This window comes from Cyprinodon tularosa, unplaced genomic scaffold (assembly GCF_016077235.1).
Source record: "Cyprinodon tularosa strain WSP-4 unplaced genomic scaffold, ASM1607723v1 ctg152, whole genome shotgun sequence".
NCBI classification, from domain to species: domain Eukaryota; kingdom Metazoa; phylum Chordata; class Actinopteri; order Cyprinodontiformes; family Cyprinodontidae; genus Cyprinodon; species Cyprinodon tularosa.
This window is the reverse complement of record NW_024038354.1, coordinates 1,252,179-1,278,979: the sequence shown is the minus strand read 5'-3', so window position 1 is coordinate 1,278,979 and position 26,801 is coordinate 1,252,179. Positions and strand designations below refer to the sequence as shown.

General features: G+C 41.2%; 1 protein-coding gene across 7 annotated transcripts in view; it reads right to left on the bottom strand.

Annotated features, from left to right (window-relative positions):
* LOC119779874 (transcription factor SOX-13-like) overlaps positions 1-26,801 on the bottom strand; it is a 66,255-nt gene that overhangs the window by 19,879 nt on the left and 19,575 nt on the right. For 2 of the 7 annotated variants that reach the window (XM_038279715.1, XM_038279716.1), the window contains exon 1: positions 9,727-9,885. The exons of 3 other annotated variants lie outside the window; for them this stretch is intronic. In XM_038279715.1, the coding sequence (XP_038135643.1) occupies positions 9,727-9,800 (74 nt within the window). In that variant the 5' untranslated portion in view covers positions 9,801-9,885. Of the gene's footprint in view, positions 1-8,593; positions 9,112-9,726; positions 9,886-26,801 lie in introns of those variants that run through there. 2 more of the 7 variants (XM_038279721.1, XM_038279720.1) reach the window with 2 other exon arrangements.

The following is a 26,801-nucleotide window of genomic DNA, read 5'->3' as shown; positions in this document are numbered from 1 at the left end:
GCCATCAACATCTTTGTTTCTAGATGTTGGAGCTTGGCCTGTTTTCCAGTGTAGTCCTGTTTCTCTGACTGTGACTAACTGGATGTGCTCTCTTCATCCTCTGACATGGGAGCTGGCTCGGAGCTCGTCTGCCTGGCTGTGTGTTTCCTGGACGGGGCCGCCTGTGGAGCTGGTTGACAGTTGCCTTTTGTATCTATGCTTCTTTTTCTATGTCTGCTTCTGTCTCCTTGAACCCCAGTGGGCCTCAGCAGATGGCCGCTCACACTGAGCCTGATTCTGCTGGAGGTTTCTTCCTGTTCAAAGGGGTTTTTTTTCTCTCCACTGTCGCTACAAGAATGCTTAGTGTGAGGGATTGTATTTGTATAATTTTTTTCAATTTTTTTTTTTGCTGTTGTTGTTTAATCCTTTAATAGTGGAACAAAGATCCCTTTAGACATTATTAAAAGGAAAATATTAATCTTACACTCATAAACCTCTGACTGAGACAAAAACCTGTCATCAAATGCAAAATTATTTCTTTTGTCAAACTTTCAGCATCATCCTTGTTTGCTTTTATTTTTTTGCTTTCATGTGTTAAATGCAATAAAGGTGCAACTAAAGCCTTCAATATGGCCGAATCTGCTGCTAAAACCAGCAGCAGTAGGGCTAAAACAATTAATCAAACTGTTAATCTATTATTAAAATAATTGGCCACTATTTTGGTACATTTCAAAAGTTGATTTAAAGAAATATATTTAGTAAAAGGATCTCTGTAAAGGTACTTTTCCATTTATCCATAGCTTAGTGGACACATGAATCGATTACTAACATTTTCAGCATATTGAGACTGAAAGAAGCACTTTTTCTGGTCATGTTCTTACAGAGAATGTCTTTTATACTTTAAATACTCAAGCTCAAATTTACTGCTGAGACAATTGGAGTATGATGAAGAGCCGAGTTTTAGCTCCAACATGGCTGCTGCATGCAGTTAGCCTAGCCTTGTAGCTAAATAATTCTATAAACCTGTCAATCAGCCACACTTTCTAATAGATAACTGTGACGTCAGCTCGGTGGAGGGAGGTGGTGAGGAAATAAAGCTGCTTTCAGCTCCGGGTGCAGGAGAGCTGCTCCCCAGGATGCTCCTATCTTTAGCACTAGAGTCTACAGGTGCTGGTCATAAAATTAGAATATCATGAAAAAGTAGATTGATTTCAGTAATTCCATTTACAAAGTGAAACTTGTATATTATATTCATACATTACATACAAACTCATATATTTCAGATGTTTATTTTGTTTAATTTTGATGATTACAAATGACAACAAATGAAAATCTCAAATTCATCATATCAGAAAATTAGAATATTGTGAAAAGGTTCAAAATTGATGGCCCCTGGTGCCACACTCTAATCAGCTAATTAACTCAAACCACCTGCAAAAGCCTTTAAATGGTCTTTCAGTCTAGTTCTATAGGCTACACAATCATGGGGAAGACTGCTGACTTGACAGTTGTCCAAAAGACGACCATCGACACCTTGCACAAGGAGGGCAAGACACAAAAGGTCATCGCTAAAGAGGCTGGCTGTTCACAGAGCTCAGTGTCCAAGCACATTAATAGAGAGGCGAAGGGAAGGAAAAGATGTGGTCGAAAAAAGTGTACAAGCAAGAGAGATAACCGCACCCTGGAGAGGATTGTGAAACAAAACCCATTCAAAAATGTGGGGGAGATTCACAAAGAGTGGACTGCAGCTGGAGTGAGTGCTTCAAGAACCACCACACACAGACGTATGAAAGACATGGGTTTCTGCTGTCGCATTCCTTGTGTCAAGCCACTCTTGAACCACAGACAGCGTCAGAAGCGTCTAAAGAGAAACAGGACTGGACTGCTGGTGAGTGGTCCAAAGTCATGTTCTCTGATGAAAGTAAATTTTGCATTTCCTTTGGAAATCAAGGTCCCAGAGTCTGGAGGAAAAGAAGAGAGGCACTTCATCCACGTTGCTTGAAGTCCAGTGTAAAGTTTCCACAGTCAGTGATGGTTTGGGGTGCCATGTCATCTGCTGATGTTGGTCCATTGTGTTTTCTGAGGTCCAGGGTCAACGCAGCCACATACCAGGAAGTTTTAGAGCACTTCATGCTTCCTGCAGCTGACCAACTTTTTGGAGATGCAGATTTCATTTTCCAACAGGACTTGGCACCTGCACACAGTGCCAAAGCTACCAGTACCTGGTTGAAGGACCATGGTATCCCTGTTCTTAATTGGCCAGCAAACTCTCCTGACCTTAACCCCATAGAAAATCTATGGGGTATTGTGAAGAAGAAGATGCAATACACCAGACCCAACAATTCAGAAGAGCTAAAAGCCACTATTAGAGCAACCTGGGCTATCATAACACCTGAGCAGTGCCACAGACTGATCGACTCCATGCCACGCCGCATTGCTGCAGTAATACAGGCCAAAGGAGGCCCAACTAAATACTGAGTGCTGTACATGCTCATACTTTTCATGTTCATACTTTTCAGTTGGCCAACATTTCTATAAATCCTTTGTTTTTATTGGTCTTCAGTAATATTCTAATTTTCTGATATGATGAATTTGAGAGTTTCATTTGTTGTCATTTGTTATCATCAAAATTAAACAAAATAAACATCTGAAATATATGAGTTTGTATGTAATGTATGAATATAATATACAAGTTTCACTTTTTAAATGGAATTACTGAAATCAATCTACTTTTTCATGATATTCTAATTTTATGACCAGCACCTGTATTTCACTGATCTCTATTTATTTACTGGATATCCAATTGGACGAAAACCTGAAGTCACTTGCCGCCATATTGGTACTCCCTACTGTAACAGAGTCACTCCATAAACATGCTGATATGTGCAGCATTTGGCAGCAACAACAAGCAGTTTTCTGGCTGTGGGAAAACGTTCATATATATATATATATATATATATATATATATATATATATATATATATATATATATATATATATATATATATATATATATATATATATATACTAGTGGTGGGTATAGACTAATTTCTTAATCTCACTGTAATCTTGGAATTAATCTAGATTAAAATCGTTCATTTGAATTCAGCCTAGGGCCTTCCTGATGCGTGTGCTACCTCTAGAATTTAAAATAACAGGTTTACTTTTTATGTGTTTGCAAACTCCTATGTAATTTTATCTTCTTACTTAAGATTTTAACAAAGTTATAAATACTTTGGTCGTGAGAGGCCGATCGCCCCTCGTTACCCCCTGTACACTACATGACGCATGACGCACCATGATGCTGAAACTTGGCCAAAAAATTCTCTCTCAACTGGAGAATCGGCCTGAAAAGGGCAGAAATCGGTACAGTGCATGCCCGGCTTTAAACAGTATTTATTTGCAGTATAATCTTACATTAACATGCGGATACATACGTATCTTTCCATGGGAATTCTATTAATAGAAATACCTTATGAGTGCTTGAACACATGAAATAAAGAGAAATATTTAGTGTAACCAATAGTAAACCGCATCAAAAAGAAACAGCGCATCAATCCGTTTCCTGACTTTCACATTAAACTCAGGTCTTTTCACTGATTTCTAGACAAACCAAACAGAATCTCACTGATTCTGTTTTCTGTATTTTATATATGTATATTATAGTATAGTTTTTTCCCACATTCGAAACTAATATAAACATCTAAAACACCCAAATAATGATGGGTAAAATGTCCCATAGAACATGAAACCCAGCTGCAGTCCAACTGGAGGCTGATCTCTGGTAAAACAGAACAAACACTCAGCAGTAATTCAGATCCCATTTAAGGCCAACAGTCGTCAACAAGGCGCTTCAAACGCGCCGATTCCCGCTCCGCTCATAACCGGAATAAATCAGCAGCTTTCAAAGTTCTGTTTGTGCCTCATCTAGTTTGACGGCTATTTTCAGGTTTGTGGATATTTTCTGAAGAACCAAGAATGTAGGGGAGGTAGAGGAGGGAAAGTGTTCAGCAAACGTTGCACCGACTTCAGCGAGGGGTTGATTGTGCGACGGCAGGAGGGGAGGGGGGGGCAGACAGCAGTGAGCTGGGTCCCACGCTGTAAGTTATTCCTGGGTCTCCTCTCTGCGTTCCACGGGGACTGTGGTGTAGCGCTGCCACAGGTGGTGTTCACACGCCTCTGAGCACGCTCAGATTGTCTGTGTGTCACAGAGTGCAAAGGTATGCACAGAATCTCCACGACCCACGGCACTGTTGACAGCAAGGAATGCACGGCAAGGTGTGTGTGAGCTTTTCACAAGAGGCAAGTTTATTATCTAAGACAATGCTTCTTTATGAGAACAATGCAGACCAGTCACAGTCGCTGCTTTGCTGCACAGCAGTCTCTTCTAGTTAAACACAGTCTTACGTCTATCTGCAGCGGTTTGCACCCATGTGGAACGCGACCTTGTGTGTGCTTTGCATGGTTTGAATAGCATTGCCATCCTATGAGGTTTAGCGATTGGGGCCTGTTTTCAGCCACCTACAAAGCTGTTTGGCTTTTATTTACTCTTGACGCATTCTTCAGAGGAATCACCATTAAGTCGACCTCACACAGATGTGGAGCGAAACAAAGTGAGCAATCCTTCTAAAATTAACTCAGGTAATGATTTTACTGTAGAGCCTACTTCAAACTGGAGAACAACAAAATTCCACCATGGCGGGTGTTTTTTTTCTTCGATGACCTAAGCTGCAGTATCAAAGGTTGAATCTATAGAGGAGGAGGAAGCTGAAGCCTTCTTTTATGTTTCTACCCAGTGCTGTTCAAAGAACACTACTGCCACCTACTGGTTTGTGACGTCATGGTGCAGTATCGGCTGTTGATCAAGTCCCAGTGCTGTATCTGGTGTTTGTCACAACGCGCTATTATCCAAGTCATCTTGAAAACATTCTTCTTCCAGATGTTGGCTACATATTACGGGTTTTTTCTCTGGCCAGAAGTTCGATGGCAAATCCTCCCTCTTCAAGTTGGCGATCCAACGACCAACCCGTCCGTGGAGGATCAGGAATCAGAAAGGTGGAATAACTCATTTTTGTTCACTTTTACCCGATGTATTCCAGCATCCAGCTGCCATGCACGTGGGCATTGTCAGTTTCACTATAGCTCTGGTGAATTTCAATGGTGAAGTCCTCTGGAAATCTTCAATAATTGTTGTTGATTGCAGATGTGTCTAGTAGTTCCCATTGATTTAGCTTGTAAAGCGGGGAGAATGGCGCTAGGCTTACCGCACCGTGACGTCACTGCTGGAGGATGGCAGGAGGGAGGGGCTACTATATTTGGGCAAACCCCTGAACCTCTTAATGTTCTTAGAGTGACTCAGTAAACAATCATGGAGAAATCAATTCAAATGTCTTATCCTTTAATTCAGAGCAGATATATCTGGACATTAGATTTCTCAGTGGCAGATGTGGTAAAAAAAGACATTGGGGGGGTGAAGAAGTTTTAAAACTTACTACAATATTTGGGCAAAAATGGCCGCTCCCAGATTCAGTGATCGTGAAGAAATTATTATTTCAAATTCTTCACTGATTAACGCTAAATTAATTAAATCGTTGCGAACGTATTAGTTCTAGATATAAATAATGATCCTTGCTGACTGGACTTTTCCTTTAAGCCCCGCCCCTTTAGTTACTCCAGTCTGATGGTCTGGAGGCAGCCTGACCATCATTTCAACGTGAAAAACAAGGGAAAACAGTGAAAAGTAAAAGTTAAAAAGCTGTTTAGGTTCATTTAAATCATGTTATTTTATTTTATTTTAAGGTCACAGCTACAAATTTTCATTAAGAAGATCAATAATAATATCCACAGAATGTTTAGAGTGGTGTAGAAAAACAGCAAAAATAGTGTTAATTTTGGTGGGTCCAAAATAAAGAAAAATTTACTTCTAGTTACTATTCCAACACCAACATGAAAGGATTTTGGACCAATAGAAACCACCGGTTAGACGGAGCTCAGGTGTTGCCAGCTCTTCTTAGCACTCTAACAGAGCTAGGAAGTGTTTGTTCTTGGAAGGGCATTCCTCAAACTCCACCACAAAATCAAACAAACAGAATAAACATGGAAGGCCAACAGATGCTGCTTCTTTTTCTATTTCATATTTGCCAAAAGTCATGACTTCCTCTAGCAATAGCCCTAAAACATAACAGACACCTTTTAGCTGCTGGTGTTACAATGAGCTGGTGGAACCATGATCATTTGGTTAAACACAGAAACACTGTTCAGAGGATCAGAGCTAAATGAAACCACATGCTACATGCTAACACCAAAGATGTTCCGAGCATCTTAAAGATGTCATTTCAAGGGGTCATAGAATGCTAAACTGAGTTTACACTGACATAGATAAATAAAGATAGTTCAGCACACCGTCACCGGGTCGGGTTCGGTCGCTCCGCCCCCCGCTGGGTCCCCGATTTTGAAATTCATGTCTGGGAAAAAGAGGATGTCTGGTCCCCCTACCATATCAACAATCTGATGTTTCAGTGAGTGAGTGCTTGTTGCTATGATGCGTCTTTGCTCAGCAGCTTGGCTCGTTGTAAACTAACCAATCAGAGCACAGCTCATCTAAATATTCCTCATCATATCATAAAAGGAAGAAAACTTGTGGTTTCATTCTAGGGCTTTTAACCAGGCTGCATTAGGGCTCATAGAACAGCTAATATGCCATTTTCAGCCCAACCAATGTCACACACCCTATTCAGAGACCTGAAGGACCAGATACCCTATAGAATCATTCTATGATCCCTTTAAGCTCTGATATCTGCAGTGCTGCAGTTCAAGCTAATGCTTGAACAGCGTCCACTCTCTAACACGCTGCTGTTTCTGTGGTAAATGGCTCTATGCTGCTTTTCTGACAGTCTAAGCTCATTTTTTGAGTTGCACAGTTCAGACTCTCTGATTTTCATCCCAGACAGTGATTGAAGGACAACCATCCAACAAACCATTTCCGCTTCAGTATCTTTACAGAGTTTAACTGTTGGTTTTTATGCATGTTGTGTAACTTTAAAAACTCTGAAATGTTTCCAGCACTGGCTGTACATTTTTTTTATTATTATCAACATGTGCCTAATGCTACGGTCAGACCGCATGCTGTAGAGTCTGCAGAAGCAGCTTGTTTACCATGCAAACTCAATGGTTGACGCGCATCAAGGCGCAGCAGAAGGTCCTGTAGCGTCTAGAGTGCAGGAGCAGCGCCATATAAGCTTCTGAGCATCTGACGTATTTGACGCGCTTCACAAGCAGCAGCTGCTGTAGTTGGAAAAATTTTACTTTAGCTGCTGGAAGCGCCACATCGAAATGCTAACATCTACTTTCAGCCGCCACCAACAGTAGGGGAAAACCCCCAAGAGGCTCCCGGGCCTGAGGCAGCTGCTGCTGGGGATTCCCAGTGACAGCGCAGCGCCGGTATGTGGGGGTCTGAGCGGCTCCCACAGAGAAATAATCTTTGAAGGCAGGATGGTAATCTGGATGAACTGACTGCACAGACCATGTTTTCAGGAGGACTTTATCACTTCAACATAGATTCTAACTACTTTTTACCCACTGATCACAGCTAATATAGCTGCCATTGTTCCAGGCAGAGAAAGGATAGAGTAGCTCCGCCCACCGCGCATCAGACCCACTTTACCACCGCGCAGCTAGAGCAGCAAAGATGCTTCAGCTACACGTCAGAACTAAACTTGGACAAGAGGCAGCACGTGCATATTTGCTGCTCCTGCTGAGTTCGGTCTGGGCGTAGCATTAGAAATCCTTCCTGTTCAAAAAGGCGATGACATCTGTTGCTACTGAGCGTGTCGCTCTCTGCAATCGAAAAACAAAGACCTGGATGTTTGTTGTGTTTTCTGTGTTTTCCTCTACGACCCATTTCTCAAACCTTTCAGACTGTTTGTCTGCTTAGATGAGAAGAAAAAGGGGGAAAAAAAACAAACTAATGTGTTTGAAGAAAATCCGAGCAGAATTTTTGCCTTGTTGCTTCCTTAAAAAAAATATATCAATATAAAAAAAAAGCAAGTCTCTTAACCGTATGTCCTTCAAACAGGTGTCTCTGTGTTCATACCTTAATATGTGAGCTACTCTTGAAACCCTCGAATGTGACAGATTCCCTCCTACCACTGTTAGAGTTGTTAGTATTCATCAAGATCTCTGAAATTACAATTTGCTGTATAATTTGAGAAAAAAAGTGGTAACGGAAAAATCTAACATTTTGAAGTACATCCAAAATGTCTTAAAACAATCACACCATGTTTTGGACCCGTTGCCATGTATCTGTTGAGCAGCTTTGTTTGCTGCCATCAGGTGGTCAAATCAACAATTCAAGAATGTTTTAAGGTCTAAAACTGAAATATAATTTCAGGAGGAATTTTGTTTATCCAGAGTTTAGAGAAGAATATTTTAACCAGTGAGTCATTTGCATGTAAAGGTTTCCTCGGTTACCTTTAGACACGATCGTGTTAACGTGTTTGCAGAACTATCTTCTGTTTGTTTTTTTCTGCATCTTTTGTTGTATTTTTATTTCCTACAGATGACGTTTTGCTTTTAGATAATAAAGGTTGTTTAGCGAGAAAGCCAAAATGGTTACCTGACCTCCTACAGCAGGTCCATGGCTCGGTATCCAGGCAGAGGCTCAGGGCACCTTAACCACGCTGAGCTGTCCTACCGCATGAACGACAGAAGACAAAGGACACTTCTGCTCGCAGATAAAAATCAACTCCGCTCCTTTGAACGCTGAAAACACTGAAACGTTACACTTCCCACGACACAAGAATCACTTTACACAAAAACTTCAGTTACCCAACAAGTTGTAACACGCAAAACCTAACATTTAGTCCCCAGGGGGTTGGCAATGCAAATCCCTTCTCTTGTTCTCCCTTTCTTTTCTTTTTCTTTTCTTTTGTTTCCTCATTGTTTTTTTTCTATCTTTGCTTTCCCACTCCTGAGAAGAGCAGCTTTTAGGGTTTATATCATTCCTGTTGTCTTTCAACGAGTGCCTGGGGCCAAATTGCTGAGAGTACACAAAAGCCAAGGCTTGAATGCCAGAGGGCTTTCTCAACAGATGAAAGAAGTCTGAGACACTGGAAGGTTTATTTGGCAATATATAAATGAAGACAATTGCATTGTCAGTAAATGTGAGTGACAGCTTCAACAGCTAAGCAAGATTTATTGCATTGAACCATCCCGACAATCAAAGCAAGGGGAAATTAAAAAGACCACAAATAAAAATGCGGCGAATATCCACAGCACACGATATCCCTGATTAGCACGCCATTTCTCACACATTGTTCAATTGTCAGCAGCTTTTCATGACAGGGCACCCACAGTGAGTTTCCTACCTGCTTCGCTGTCATGTCAAGACAAGTGTGAAGCAATGCATAAACAAATGTTTGGGGAAATGTTTCACAGTTAGCAGTATTTGCTTAGGGATGATAAAACAATCCAACGCGCTTGCACCAGCTAGAGCGCGTCTGCCCACAGGGCCTGGCTCGGCCTTATCACCCAAAGAGCTTCCAGCAAAGTGTATCATAATTTAAACAAACCGCATCTCATCTATAAAGGTTTAAAATAACCCATCAATGAATAATCTGATTTGGCGTTTTACAGACGCTGCTCTTTGAGAGCCGATAAGTTGAATTTAAAAGAGCTTTGAAACAATAAAAAGATAAAAAAGAAGAGTAGCTGCTGCTCCTCCACCTTCCTCCTGCTCTCTGTACTGACCTGGTCGGGCCGGCTGGAAGTGCAGGAATCCAAAATCGCTCACTGCCTGGAACAGTTCTGCTGACACAAGTCATAGTGACTGGCTCTCCCTCTTCTCTAACGCCTGTCTTTTCTACTCTTTCAGTTACCTCTGACCCAGCCACCCCTCCACCAATCCGCCCCTACACCCCCTCCACCCGTCTCTCCCTCTCAGGAGGGAAAGTACAAAGAGCCTCTTCAAATCCCACCGCACAGGCTCCGTATTTGCATAATTAGCAGGCTGTTGCAGGTAAGCCTTCCTGTAGCACCGCCACGCGCGATACTGATCAGCCAACCAACAGGTGTGATTTTCATGCAATAAACGCCTTCATCAGGAGGTGCACACTTTCTAACAAAGTCGGCTTTATCTGTAGATATGATTTCCTGGACACATGACCACAGACCTGGAGAGCCAAGTCAGAATAATGTCTGAAAGCTGTTTCCACGTTCAGGGACAGAAAAAAAACAAATATATGATGCTGAAGATGAAGGGAGAAAAGAAATGCTTCAGGGTTTATGTTTATAAGAGAGTCATGACAAAATTACACAAACAGCTACATTTGTTAGAAAATCTTCATTTTTGCTACAGTAATAATAGAGCAGAGGCGCTAAACTCACTCACATTTCAATCACATTTATTCCTTTTTCTTTTATTAAATAATTGAAGGACTATGTTAGTTCTTATTGTTAAACCCTGACCAAAGACAAACTCTCTTCCTGTTCAAAGGGAGTTTTTACTCTCCACTGTCGCTACAAGCATGCTTAGTGTGAGGGATTGCTGAAGAGTCAATGAGTCGATGCAATCAGCTGGTTTTCCTTAGATAGAAAACTTTGAATCAATCTGACTGGATGATCTGGTGAACTGGAAAGTGACCTGAGATGACATGATGTGAAATGGAGCTATAGAAATAAAGTGAATAGAATTGAATTGCATAGAATGAGCCGCATTCTAATGCAGCAAGAGTACATTGGAGACAATATCCAAAATATTTGATCATAAACTTATTAATTATTCATCAAAGATTCATTAGATTTTTAATTCAGGTGTGGATTATGCTTCAAATTCTATTTGTGCAGCAATAATGAAATCAGGAGCACTGAAAGTATTCAGCCACTTATTAACAGACAGATGTTCAGTTCAATCATCACAACTAAAATTTCTGCATAAAGCCATGTCTTTACTAATAGAGTCAAAGCTAGTTTGACTTCTATACTTTAGTGTAAAACTGCTACTTCAATAAAGCATTTCAATCTGTACTTTAAGTCCATTTTAAGCATGGGAGTATTTTAGGCACCTCTGATTAAAATGCGTTTGGAATGTTACTCAATGAGGCCTAAAATATATCCTGGATTTCGTAGCAGAAACAGTAACATAGGAAACTGTTAGAGGTTAAAAAACTGCAAGATGGCAAAAAGGCAAAAAGCACAAAAACTGAAGCCTCTTTATAGAGATTTCCAACTAGACTTTCCAAATAGATCCAGGCGAATATTCAGTTATTTATATTCATTAGTTTGATAACTATGAAGCCGATTTAAATCGACTGACATCTGCTATTAGTGTATGTCTGATTATGATACTAAAGCTATATTAAGTATATTAACTTACATATTATATAATGACAGTAATGTGTGTTAGAATGAAAAGTGCTGAAAATATAAACTTATAACATATCAGCAGAGGAAGTGGTTTCAAGATTAATGACAGAGGTGATAAAGCCGAATGTTCAGTTCCCGTCTTAAAGGGCTGCTGTCATGTGGGGGGGGGGGGCTCATGGCCCTTTAATTCAGCAGTTTTCAGGAAGCGTGTGGAGGGAAAGTGAGTGACGCAGTGCAAAGGTCAAGATTTGAACGAGAGACGACAGCGACTGAGTCCTCCAGAATGCGGCAATGATCATGATAACATCCAAAATATGTTGGACATTAAAAACCTGACTTTAGATAACTGTTGTATAAACTATGTCCACGAGTGATCTGTTTCCACTACCTTTGCTTTATATGAAAGTTGAACACCTTTAATTTCTGCAGCATCTGAAAGACTTTGGAGTTAAATGTTAACACCAACGATGCGTCCAAGTGTTTTACGAAGTTTTCAGCAAATAATAATGCGCATTAAAACTGAAATAAGGTTTTTTTTTGCTTTTTACATCTAAGGATGTATTTGTTATATTTTTTTTCCATTGACAGCGTTTAGCAATCTTTGATTTTATGTTTCTTTTTTGTTAGTTTTTCCTGCCCACTGTTGCTGCGTGCAAGCTCAGTGTGAAGGATTGCTGTAGAATCAAAGACACGATGCAAGCAACTGTCTGCTGTCACCACATACTGATCCAGGATGAAATGCTGAAAAATCCATGAATAAATCCAATTAGATAGATAATGGATGGATGGATGAAGATGATGGATGGATGGATGGATGGATGGATGGATGATGGATGGATGAAGATAATGGATGGATGATGGATGGATGGATGGATGGATGGATGAAGATGATGGATGGATGAAGACGATGGATGGATGATGGATGGATGGATGAAGATGATGGATGGATGATGGATGGATGATGGATGAAGATGATGGATGGATGATGGATGGATGGATGATGGATGGATGGATGAAGATGATGGATGGATGATGGATAGATGGATGGATGGATGATGGATGGATGGATGAAGATGATGGATGGATGGATGGATGAAGATGATGGATGGATGGATGGATGAAGATGATGGATGGATGGATGAAGATGATGGATGATGGATAGATGGATGGATGAAGATGATGGATGGATGATGCATGGATGGATGATGGATGGATGGATGAAGATGATGGATGGATGGATGGATGGATAGATGGATGGATGAAGATGATGGATAGATGGATGGATGAAGATGATGGATGGATGGATGAAGATGATGGATGGATGGATGGATGAAGATGATGGATGGATGGATGAAGATGATGGATGATGGATAGATGGATGGATGAAGATGATGGATGGATGATGCATGGATGGATGATGGATGGATGGATGAAGATGATGGATGGATGGATGGATGGATGAAGATGACGGATAGATGGATGGATGAAGATGATGGATGGATGATGGATGGATGGATGGATGGATGGATTTATTGTAGGGCTGCAACAACGAATCGATAAAATCGATAAAAATCGACTTTTAAAAGCGTTAGCAACAAATTTCATCATCGATTAGTTGTGTCGCACGATTATTGCGTCATCCGCCGCGCCGTCATCACTGCCTCTTGACTGAAAGAGGAAGAAAAAAAGATATGGCAGAGCGAGTCAGCGCCGCAGGTGCAGTGTTGCCAACTCAGCGACTTTTCAGACCCCTCCAGCGACTATTTTTCAAAAAAGCGACTAGCGACAAATCGGGCGACTTTTTTCGGTGTCACTGGCGGCTTTTAGAGACTCTTACGTGAAAGCATGTATCGTTCCTACTCTGCCGTAGGGCGCCTCCCCCACCCCAAACTGCGTTTTCCCGCAGGAGTCCCTCTCAGTGCTGCAGTCAGACCCTCAGCGTCCAGACTGCAAATGAAGCGCGCATGCGCCGGGATTGACGGCGCAAATTGATCGCAATAATTAAAATAGCCTGCGCTTTGTAAAGCGAAAAAAGTGATAACATGCAACTTTTTTCAAAAGAAATTAACATGGCACGGAACCACCATGTTTGTTTGGTTTTAAAGTGGGGAAACGTTACGTTAGTTTCTCAGGTAGCTCATCTGATGCTTTCCTTACCTTGTTAGTAGGTTACAGACAGTGATAAGGTTGGCTACTTATTTTACTTTTAATTTCATTTGAATTAGCTTAAGCAGCGTTTATATTTACTTTATAAATAAATTAACTTGCAAATTATGAGGGCAAGGCTTTTAAAGTTTAAATCTTCTGGCGAAGATAAAGTAAAGAAGATCCTGCAATTTATGGAAGTAAAGCAGAATAAAATCCAGCAAGATCAGTAATATGTAAATTAATTATCTGCCACATTCCCATGTAAATATCTGTCTTTGGAGGATGTGTTTTTTAGCACCCCTAGTTCTCTCATTTTTATTCCAAATACAATTTATAATTTGAATCACAGGCTATTTTTATCTCTATGGTTCAGTATTTTCTCAAGTAGCAACTTTAACTGCTGTACTTTCCTGTCTTAAAAGGCAGAACTCTTCTAGTCTAAAAAAACTCATTTGTTGAAATGGGGGGGCCTATTGTTTGAACCCCTTAGGGGCTTTTAAAAACAAAAATGTATTTTTTTGCGCTTTATGAAACAAAGTACCCCATATTTTGTGGATGTACAGCTACATTTCTCATGTAAGTTTGCGTAGTTTTAACACAAACATTTATTTTTCATATTGCACCAGTACAGTTAAGGAGCAACCTGTACTTGTGTGCTTGTTTGTTCTGTCTAAAATGTTTATTTTGGAATAAAGAGGTTAATATAAAAAATATTTTTTGTCTGATTCATCGATTAATCGAAAAAATAATCGTCCGATTCATCGATTTTTAAAATAATCGTTAGTTGCAGCCCTAATATATTGTCTTAATCTCATAAACTCAAACTGAGCATAGAAGGTCCTCAGTAATATAGAAGTTTTTCTGTGAAGTTTTTTCTACCAGTAGAAACATTTGATATTTAACTATCAATTAAAATCATTGATGAAGGGATGATGATAGTGAGGATAGATCTATGGGAGCAGGAAGCGATGAAGGGGTGAACTGATAAAGGGTTGATGATAGTGAGGATAGATCTATGGGAGCAGGAAGGGGTGAACTGATGAAGGGATGATGATAGGGAGGATAGATCTATGGGAGCAGGAAGCGATGAAGGGGTGAACTGATAAAGGGTTGATGATAGTGAGGATAGATCTATGGGAGCAGGAAGCGATGAAGGGGTGAACTGATAAAGGGTTGATGATAGTGAGGATAGATCTATGGGAGCAGGAAGGGGTGAACTGATGAAGGGATGATGATAGGGAGGATAGATCTATGGGAGCAGGAAGCGATGAAGGGGTGAACTGATAAAGGGATGATGATAGTGAGGATAGATCAATGGGAGCAGGAAGCGATGAAGGGGTGAACTGATAAAGGGATGATGATAGTGAGGATAGATCTATGGGAGCAGGAAGCGATGAAGGGGTGAACTGATAAAGGGTTGATGATAGTGAGGATAGATCTATGGGAGCAGGAAGCGATGAAGGGGTGAACTGATGAAGGGATGATGATAGGGAGGATAGATCTATGGGAGCAGGAAGCGATGAAGGGGTGAACTGATGAAGGGATGATGATAGGGAGGATAGATCTATGGGAGCAGGAAGCGATGAAGGGGTGAACTGATGAAGGGATGATGATAGGGAGGATAGATCTATGGGAGGAGGAAGCGATGAAGGGGTGAACTGATGAAGGGATGATGATAGGGAGGATAGATCTATGGGAGCAGGAAGCGATGAAGGGGTGAACTGATAAAGGGTTGATGATAGTGAGGATCGATCTATGGGAGCAGGAAGCGATGAAGGGGTGAACTGATGAAGGGATGATGATAGGGAGGATAGATCTATGGGAGCAGGAAGCGATGAAGGGGTGAACTGATGAAGGGATGATGATAGGGAGGATAGATCTATGGGAGCAGGAAGCGATGAAGGGGTGAACTGATGAAGGGATGATGATAGGGAGGATAGATCTATGGGAGCAGGAAGCGATGAAGGGGTGAACTGATAAAGGGATGATGATAGTGAGGATAGATCTATGGGAGCAGGAAGCGATGAAGGGGTGAACTGATAAAGGGTTGATGATAGTGAGGATAGATCTATGGGAGCAGGAAGCGATGAAGGGGTGAACTGATGAAGGGATGATGATAGGGAGGATAGATCTATGGGAGCAGGAAGCGATGAAGGGGTGAACTGATGAAGGGATGATGATAGGGAGGATAGATCTATGGGAGCAGGAAGCGATGAAGGGGTGAACTGATGAAGGGATGATGATAGGGAGGATAGATCTATGGGAGCAGGAAGTGATGAAGGGGTGAACTGATGAAGGGATGATGATAGTGAGGGGAGATCTATGGGAAAAGGAAGCGATGAAGGGGTGAACTGATGAAGGGATGATGATAGTGAGGATAGATCTATGGGAGCGGGAAGCGATGAAGGGGTGAACTGATGAAGGGATGATGATAGTGAGGATAGATCTATGGGAGCAAGAAGCGATGAAGGGGTGAACTGATGAAGGGATGATGATAGTGAGGATAGATCTATGGGAGCGGGAAGCGATGAAGGGGTGAACTGATGAAGGGATGATGATAGGGAGGATAGATCTATGGGAGCGGGAAGCGATGAAGGGGTGAACTGATGAAGGGATGATGATAGTGAGGATAGATCTATGGGAGCAGGAAGCGATGAAGGGGTGAACTGATGAAGGGATGATGATAGTGAGGATAGATCTATGGGAGCGGGAAGCGATGAAGGGGTGAACTGATGAAGGGATGATGATAGGGAGGATAGATCTATGGGAGCAGGAAGCGATGAAGGGGTGAACTGATAAAGGGTTGATGATAGTGAGGATCGATCTATGGGAGCAGGAAGCGATGAAGGGGTGAACTGATGAAGGGATGATGATAGGGAGGATAGATCTATGGGAGCAGGAAGCGATGAAGGGGTGAACTGATGAAGGGATGATGATAGGGAGGATAGATCTATGGGAGCAGGAAGCGATGAAGGGGTGAACTGATGAAGGGATGATGATAGGGAGGATAGATCTATGGGAGCAGGAAGCGATGAAGGGGTGAACTGATAAAGGGATGATGATAGTGAGGATAGATCTATGGGAGCAGGAAGCGATGAAGGGGTGAACTGATAAAGGGTTGATGATAGTGAGGATAGATCTATGGGAGCAGGAAGCGATGAAGGGGTGAACTGATGAAGGGATGATGATAGGGAGGATAGATCTATGGGAGCAGGAAGCGATGAAGGGGTGAACTGATGAAGGGATGATGATAGGGAGGATAGATCTATGGGAGCAGGAAGCGATGAAGGGGTGAACTGATGAAGGGATGATGATAGGGAGGATAGATCTATGGGAGCAGGAAGTGATGAAGGGGTGAACTGATGAAGGGATGATGATAGTGAGGGGAGATCTATGGGAAAAGGAAGCGATGAAGGGGTGAACTGATGAAGGGATGATGATAGTGAGGATAGATCTATGGGAGCGGGAAGCGATGAAGGGGTGAACTGATGAAGGGATGATGATAGTGAGGATAGATCTATGGGAGCAAGAAGCGATGAAGGGGTGAACTGATGAAGGGATGATGATAGTGAGGATAGATCTATGGGAGCGGGAAGCGATGAAGGGGTGAACTGATGAAGGGATGATGATAGGGAGGATAGATCTATGGGAGCGGGAAGCGATGAAGGGGTGAACTGATGAAGGGATGATGATAGTGAGGATAGATCTATGGGAGCAGGAAGCGATGAAGGGGTGAACTGATGAAGGGATGATGATAGTGAGGATAGATCTATGGGAGCAGGAAGCGATGAAGGGGTGAACTGATGAAGGGATGATGATAGTGAGGATAGATCTATGGGAGCAGGAAGCGATGAAGGGGTGAACTCATGAAGGGATGATGATAGTGAGGATAGATCTATGGGAGCAGGAAGCGATGAAGGGGTGAACTGATGAAGGGATGATGATAGTGAGGATAGATCTATGGGAGCAGGAAGCGATGAAGGGGTGAACTGATGAAGGGATGATGATAGTGAGGATAGATCTATGGGAGCAGGAAGCGATGAAGGGGTGAACAGATGAAGGGATGATGATACTGAGGATAGATCTATGGGAGCAGGAAGCGATGAAGGGGTGAACTGATGAAGGGATGATGATAGGGAGGATAGATCTATGGGAGCAGGAAGCGATGAAGGGGTGAACTGATGAAGGGATGATGATAGGGAGGATAGATCTATGGGAGCAGGAAGCGATGAAGGGGTGAACTGATGAAGGGATGATGATAGGGAGGATAGATCTATGGGAGCAGGAAGCGATGAAGGGGTGAACTGATGAAGGGATGATGATAGGGAGGATAGATCTATGGGAGCAGGAAGCGATGAAGGGGTGAACTGATAAAGGGTTGATGATAGTGAGGATCGATCTATGGGAGCAGGAAGCGATGAAGGGGTGAACTGATGAAGGGATGATGATAGGGAGGATAGATCTATGGGAGCAGGAAGCGATGAAGGGGTGAACTGATGAAGGGATGATGATAGGGAGGATAGATCTATGGGAGCAGGAAGCGATGAAGGGGTGAACTGATGAAGGGATGATGATAGGGAGGATAGATCTATGGGAGCAGGAAGCGATGAAGGGGTGAACTGATAAAGGGATGATGATAGTGAGGATAGATCTATGGGAGCAGGAAGCGATGAAGGGGTGAACTGATAAAGGGTTGATGATAGTGAGGATAGATCTATGGGAGCAGGAAGCGATGAAGGGGTGAACTGATGAAGGGATGATGATAGGGAGGATAGATCTATGGGAGCAGGAAGCGATGAAGGGGTGAACTGATGAAGGGATGATGATAGGGAGGATAGATCTATGGGAGCAGGAAGCGATGAAGGGGTGAACTGATGAAGGGATGATGATAGGGAGGATAGATCTATGGGAGCAGGAAGTGATGAAGGGGTGAACTGATGAAGGGATGATGATAGTGAGGGGAGATCTATGGGAGCAGGAAGCGATGAAGGGGTGAACTGATGAAGGGATGATGATAGTGAGGGGAGATCTATGGGAAAAGGAAGCGATGAAGGGGTGAACTGATGAAGGGATGATGATAGGGAGGATAGATCTATGGGAGCAGGAAGTGATGAAGGGGTGAACTGATGAAGGGATGATGATAGTGAGGGGAGATCTATGGGAAAAGGAAGCGATGAAGGGGTGAACTGATGAAGGGATGATGATAGTGAGGATAGATCTATGGGAGCGGGAAGCGATGAAGGGGTGAACTGATGAAGGGATGATGATAGTGAGGATAGATCTATGGGAGCGGGAAGCGATGAAGGGGTGAACTGATGAAGGGATGATGATAGGGAGGATAGATCTATGGGAGCGGGAAGCGATGAAGGGGTGAACTGATGAAGGGATGATGATAGTGAGGATAGATCTATGGGAGCAGGAAGCGATGAAGGGGTGAACTGATGAAGGGATGATGATAGTGAGGATAGATCTATGGGAGCGGGAAGCGATGAAGGGGTGAACTGATGAAGGGATGATGATAGGGAGGATAGATCTATGGGAGCAGGAAGCGATGAAGGGGTGAACTGATAAAGGGTTGATGATAGTGAGGATCGATCTATGGGAGCAGGAAGCGATGAAGGGGTGAACTGATGAAGGGATGATGATAGGGAGGATAGATCTATGGGAGCAGGAAGCGATGAAGGGGTGAACTGATGAAGGGATGATGATAGGGAGGATAGATCTATGGGAGCAGGAAGCGATGAAGGGGTGAACTGATGAAGGGATGATGATAGGGAGGATAGATCTATGGGAGCAGGAAGCGATGAAGGGGTGAACTGATGAAGGGATGATGATAGGGAGGATAGATCTGCTGACCTCAACAATAAAAAATATTTCACTCTGATTGAGTTTAGCAGAAATATAAAAGTAAAATGCATTTTTTAACAGCATCATTAGTAAAACATAGAAATATATTATATAGAGCCATTTCCTGGGGCCACTCAGTAAACTGATGATGAAATGGATTCACATGTTTGGTCTTTTTCAGGGACACTGAGCAAACCAAAGTTAAATTCTACACAGGTTTGTTCGTCCTTTTTACTTTTTCTGGAATAAATTGCACATGAATTGTGTTTCTGAAGCACCTGGTTTGAACTGAACCATAAGAATTTGTTGGATTTACAGGTTTTTTCCTAAACATGGACTCTAACCCAACAAATAAAAAACACAAAAACATTTTAAATAAAATGTCAAAACCCTTGAAATCTTTTTAAATCCTCCTGAAGAAGAAATCTCCCAGAAACGTGACGACATGCTTTGTGTGTGGGATCATTCAAACCCCCCCCCACACACACTCAGCTCTTGAACAAAGCTTGGTCGCCGTGCCGACCGAGTCTCATTAGAGAATGAGCTCTGAGGACCGGAGACACAATAGCCTCGCTCTCTTCTCCTTTCTTCCCCCTCTCTTCCTCTGTTCTCCGGCCTTTTGATGTCAAGGGTTACTGAACCGTAGAGCGCAGTCCGGAGACTAAGCTCATCAACAGCGCACATGATGCCTTCCTGCACTTTCTGGGGGAATTTCATGAGGTTTGAGCGAACGCAGCCCTGATGAGATGCGGCTCAGGTTATGAATAGCAGTGCTGTGAACTGCAGCATCATTGACTGATGGAGACATCACAAAGACCCTTTTCCTCTTAGAGTTCAATGGTGCCCCTCAGAGGCCCCGCCCCCAGCTGATCATCCCAGCACATCTCTGTCTCCCCAAACCAGACAACCTCCTCAACACTGAGGCAGCAGGGAAAGAGTCTAGTTTACACAATCTGGGAGAAAAGACTTCCTTCTGTTGGTTATTTTCCAAATACTTTAGGAACCAGAGTTTATACATGAGAATTTATCATGTATGTGAATTTAAGGATTTACTAAAAAACATACAGTCATCTACAAAGAAATAATAGATACTCTACCTTCATCTAGAGATATGGTATCTATTTGTACGTTAATAAGCTTAGATGTAGAGCATCTATAAAATCAGTCTTCAGGTCAACAGATTCTCTACTAGGTCTAGATCTGAACTTCCACTGACTACCATTAAGACATGAGAACAGTTTGATGTAAACCCAGGCTGAACCCCAGATTTAACGCCAACAGCTACCTGATCTCTGCTGTAGAAAAGCATACCCACAGCATGATGCTGCCAACGCCATGGATCACCAGAAAGTTAAAGGAAAAGTCCGGTCAGCAGGAATAACCAATGGATCATTATTTATACCTAAAACTAATACGTTCACAGCGATTTAATGAATTTAGCGTTAATCAGTAAAAAATAAAAAAAAAACAATCATTTCGTGCCGATCACTGAGTCTGGGAGCGGCCATTTTTGCCCAAATATAGTAGCCCCTCCCTCCTGCCATCTTCCAGCAGTGACGTCACGGTGCGGTAAGCCTAGCGCCATTCTCCCCGCTTTACAAGCTAAATCAATGGGAACTACTAGACACATCTGCAATCAACAACAATTATTGAAGATTTCCAGAGGGCTTCACCATTGAAATTCACCAGAGCTATAGTGAAACTGACAATGCCCACGTGCATGGCAGCTGGATGCTGGAATACATCGGGTAAAAGTGAAAAAAAAGAGTTATTCCACCTTTCTGATTCCTGATCCTCCACGGACGGGTTGGTCGTTGGATCGCCAACTTGAAGAGGGAGGATTTGCCATCGAACTTCTGGCCAGAGAAAAAACCCGTAATATGTAGCCAACGTTTGGAAGAAGAATGTTTTCAAGATGACTTGGATAATAGCGCGTTGTGACAAACACCAGATACAGCAGTGGGACTTGATCAACAGCCGATACCGCACCGTGACGTCACTAACCAGTAGGTGGCAGTAGTGTTCTTTGACAAACATGGATGCCTCCAGTAAAGCACATTCACATGAAAATTACTCTTAATTAAAAACACTGATCGGAAGTTTGAATTCTGAATATTGAGCAGACTTTTCCTTTAAAAATAGAATCCTACTTGAAATTTGAAAAAAAGAAAAAGGCCATCTAGAAATAAAACATTTTTTTTCTAAGATTTTCAGATTTTCTCTGATTTTGATATTTCAAATTCTTTTTTTCAGAAATTAATTGTCACATTTTTGAAACTTTATTTTAAAATAAGAAATACAATTAAAATTGCACATTTAAGGCTGTTTGTTGCACTGAAATAAAGTATGTTATAATAAAACTAAATAAAACAAGAATAACGTTTTCTTTCTACTTCATATTTTCTAAATTAGAAACTAAATTAAAATAATCATAAATTGCAGTTTATGAACTTCAGGTGATGAAATGTGGAAAGCTGAGTGAAAAATGCAGCAAAGCTCATTTTGTCTGATCTGAGCTGCATATTATTCAACCTTCCTTCTGTTTCCAACAAAGAAAACAAAAATGCATCAAAGGATTCGTTTGTCAGTCCAATGCTTTTCAGGCGGTTATTGTTAATACAAAATTTCCATAGAATTTGGATACCAGAACAGATGAACGCTGACTTGGAACAGAAGCAAGCATAGATATATCGCTCCTCTCATGTCAAACGTTACGGAAACCCGATTCCCTCCAGACGGCAGTTATAATATAATAATATAATATCAGAGCCGCCCCTTTTTTAATGCCGGTTTACTTTTTAACATCACAGAATGAGGCAAATGTTTCTGGGGAATTTATTTCTTCTTAAATATTTCAAAACCTAAAATTCTGAGTTTTTGCCCATTTAAAAGATATTTTATCTATAGGAGGAAAAAATTTTTTTAAAAGTGGATTTTAGGTAACGACTGTCAAAGACCAGGAGAGTCACTGAAAAAGAAATATTACTTATTTATGTTTAAATCATACAATTTGAGAAGAAAATTTTTTGATTGGACATTTTAAATTGAATTATTGATATAGAATTGTAAATTATGTTCATTAATTAATTTTCCATTTCCAACAACAGCATATATAAATAATAATAATAATAATACATTTAATTTAAAAGACGCCTTTCTGGACACTCAAGGCCACCGTACAAAAGATAAAAGCACAGAATAAAAACCATTTAAAAACACAAAGGCTGGGAAATTAATATTAAAGAGAATCTTAAACAGAAGAGTTTGAGTTGTGATTTGAAAAAGTCCAAGTTTCTAAGTAAATATAAAGTTTAATTAGAGTTCAGTAACTGGTTCTCAGTAGTTCCCCTCTTCTGTTTAGCTTATTGTTGATAATCTGTAAGTAATAAACTATTAATAATCTGTTACCAAACTGCTCTTTAGTTGTTACTAAACCATAAAATGCAAGGTGAAAAATAAATACATGGGAAAAAAATGTTTTAAAAGGAAAGGTTTTTATAATCAGATTCATAAATTGCGGATTTTAAATTTCTATTTAGAAACAAATAATGGATTGAAAAGTACAATTTAAAAAATCTTCTTTATATATTTGGTTTCAAAAGTGTGATTACAAAAAGCCTTTTAAACAGAATTTCTAAATGTTAAATTTGATAAGATTATTTATTTCTCTCCTGGTCCATTATGGTTTAAACAGTTTGAAAACTCACCTGGATTTCCATGAACTTTCTTTTTCCTGTTTTACCTTCAGGCTGACGGACAGCAGAGGTTCTGCTTCCTGCCGTCTGCTTTTTATGGGTCAGCTGAGTTTCTATAGTAATAATCAGGCCAGCTGACAGCTTAGCTGGGGCCCCGGGACAACACAGTCTTTCTGCCCCCCATCCCCCCCCCCCCCCCCCCCCTTACAGTAGCTAGTGGATGCTATACTTTAAAATCCCATTGATAAACTCATTGCTTCCTCCTTGGCTCTGAATGGACAGCATTCTTCTGCAGTTCCGTTCCTGGAGCTGTTTAATTTTAATATTTACTCCTGAAATCCCTCCAGCCTTTGGTCTCATCTATATATATATATATATATATATATATATATATATATATATATATATATATATATATATATGGGATGGAACGGTTTATGAAAACCGTCAGAACCGTTCGGTTCAACTGTCTTGGTTCGGTTCGCGTGTGTCGTTCGGTTCATGCGCAGCTCCTTTTTCTCATAGGCGAAGCGCTTACACTGCAGAGCAGAAGGTGGCGGTACTGCGACCAAAGCCAACCACCAGTAGTAAACAAGAAGAAGAAGAAGCGAAGCAGTGTAGCCGGGTGTAGCAGAAAAAAATCAGTTGTTGTGGAGAATTGTGTGGGTATGGCGAGTGGGAAAGAACAGGAGTTGGAAGACGCGCCAGCAGCACTTTATAGGTCTGCTGTATGGGAGCACTTTGCATTTAGAGTGACCTACGATGACGGCGGAAAGAAAGTTGTGGATAAAAGTGCAACAGTGTACAAGCATTGTGCAACACGTTTTGTTTATGCTAACAGCAACACGACCAACATGTCATGCTAACAATCAACATATACTGAACCGAACCGAAAACCATGACCACGAAACCGTAAACCGAACTGAACCGTGGATTTTGTGAACCGTTCCGTCCCTAATATATATATATATATATATATATATATATATATATATATATATTTATATATATATATATATGTATGTATATATATATATAGCTAAAGTTCATCAGAGTGTCATTCCTCCTGGACTCTTACTGCGTTCCTCTCATCTAAACTGGTCCGGCAAAAGATCGCCATGTTGAGCCTGGTTCTGCCAGAGGTTTCTTCCCAATAGGAGTTTTTCTTCTCCACTGTCGCTCCATGCTTGCTCATCATGGGCAGGTTCTCTCAACCTGTGTTATCCAAGCTGGACTTCCATCTTCCAGGTCCCTGAGTGAAGCTCTAGTATCAGCTCATGCAGTCCTCTGGATCTCCCCATAAAGCTCAGCAGACCGTCTCTCCAACCAGCAGTCTACAGACTGACCAACTCCATCTATCTCCACTCCACCACCAGTTTCAGGCCTGGGGGGGAAACCGCCCTGTTTTTTACTCCTGTTCATGCATATCTATCAAAATTCAGCGCTACGTTTCCTGCTGAGGTCTGAGCGCCAAAGACTAAAGTAATTGTATCAATAAAATTCTTCTAATTGTCTTTTTCTCTCCATGTGAGTTTTTCAGATTGAAATGACTTCTGCTGGTATTTTTAATGGTCAGAGAGTCAATTTTGGCCCCCCCTCTGTCCTGGGACTAAGCATCGTTGCTAATAAGCATTGTTGTTTTTAACAGAACACCAAACCTCATCCCAAAGCGGCTTCATTTATCCATCACAGCAGAGCTGCGTCTTCGTCAGCACGCTGCAGAATGTCATACAAAGGATGTAGATTCTAGGTTTTTATGATTCAGGTTCAACTTTTGAAAAGCACAACTCAGGCTTCTAGTATTCCTAAAGGTGAAGAAGTTCAAACATGCATGGTTACCAATCCCAGGAGTTATTTTTATAAAATGTTTCCTCCAGACACCCGGGTCAAACTTCAGTAAATTGCTGTCGCTTTAAAAACATTTTCTCTAATGTTTGGTCTCTCTCGTTTTAAATTTGACATTTTTTCTGAACTATTTTCTAAATTTTTTTGATGACTGCTCTGAGATTGGCAGAACATTCAGACAAGTATTTATTAATAAAGTAGAAAAAAATAGTTGTCGTACAATCTATTCTGGAAAAACTATTACAACAAAAGGAGCGAGGCCTGGATAAAAGTTATCTGACATTTTAAATCCTCCGGCTTGAAACTTTTCAATGGTGACTGGAATTTACTGCATAAAACACAGAAGGAAAACATCTTTGTAAAAATGTTGAGAGGAATGTTTAACATTTAGCCTTCGGTGTTCAACTCATTCCACCAATGTTTTGATTTTGCATTAAAAGAAAAGGGGAGATTTTACATGAAGTTTCTTTATAGCAAAATAAACTAAAGCAAACATTAAATAGTAATTCTACAAGATTAAGCATGGTTTCCCATCGGTTGGAGGGGAAGAAGATGACCGCCTATATTCCCAGGTTTCATAGGTGAGTGCATGCGTAAAAGTTCACAGCTCTCCTTGCTAGCCCGGACAATGTTTTTCTTTTTTAACTCTTAATGACAAAAAAGAACCACTACTAGACAGAAACAGCACTGCAAAGCTGCAAAGCTGCAAAGCTGCAGTCCTCTCTTATCTAGGCTCATGAGCTGCCATATCTACTAAACATGTTTTACATAGATGCACTGAGCCCAGCCATGGATGGAGAACAAGGACTGAACTAAACACAGAGAACAAAAAATTCAAACTTATCTTAATCCTAAAACAAACACAATTTTAATGTAGGAGATTTACAGCTGGAATCTCAGTGACGTCAAGGAGTTATAAAACTTTGGGGCGTGGCTTCTGTCCAGCAGCCCTCTGCTTAGGGCTGCCAAACAAAGCCAAAACTATTGGCTTTGTTCAAAATGTGAATAGTCCCACGCATTCTCATCTTCATACTTTGGATCTTGTGCTGACATACGGCATAGAATGTGAAGAAATAACAGTATTTCCTCACAACCCTGTCCTCTCTGACCACTTTCTAATAACCTTCAGGATTACTTTAACAGAGTTCTCCTCCCCCAAAAGAAGGTTCAATTTTAGTAGATCTTTATCAGATAGTGCAGTTATAAATTTTAAAGAATCTGCTTCACTTTCTCTCTGCTCTGTGTCACTGAGCAGTGCTGCAGAGTGCAAAAGCTTAGCTTATTCCCCTTCACAGGTTGATGATTTTGTTGATGGGGTTGCTAGTTCTCTGCGTATTGCCTTAGACAACGCAGCTCCTTTGAAAATGAAAACCGTTAAAAATAGAAAGCTTGCTCCTTGGTTTAATGCAGAGCTGCGTACTTTGAAGCAAAATGCTAGGAAACTGGAGAGAAAATATCGCTCCACAGGCCTGCGAGAGTCCTTCCTAGTCTGGAAAAATGGTTTACTGCTATATAAGAGGACCCTTTGTAAAGCAAGAGCAGCATACTTCTCCTCATTAATAGAGGAGAATAAGAATAATCCTAGATTTCTTTTTAATACAGTTGCCAAACTCACCCAGAGCCATAGCTCTGTTGAACCGTCCATTCCACCTGCTCTTAGCAGCAATGATTTTATGGGATTCTTTATAAATAAGATTGATCTTATTAAAAATAAGATCATAAGCACTCCTCTATCCGCGATTGTACCTGAGGTAGTCATGGAATCTGAACCGGGTTTAGACTGCTTTGATCCAGTTGAACTCTCTGAATTAGCAAAATTATTGTCTTCATCTAAGCCTTCAACTTGTATGTTAGATCCAGTTCCAACCAGGTTATTTAAGGAGGTATTTCCTTTGATCTCCTCCTCCATTTTAGATGTGATTAATC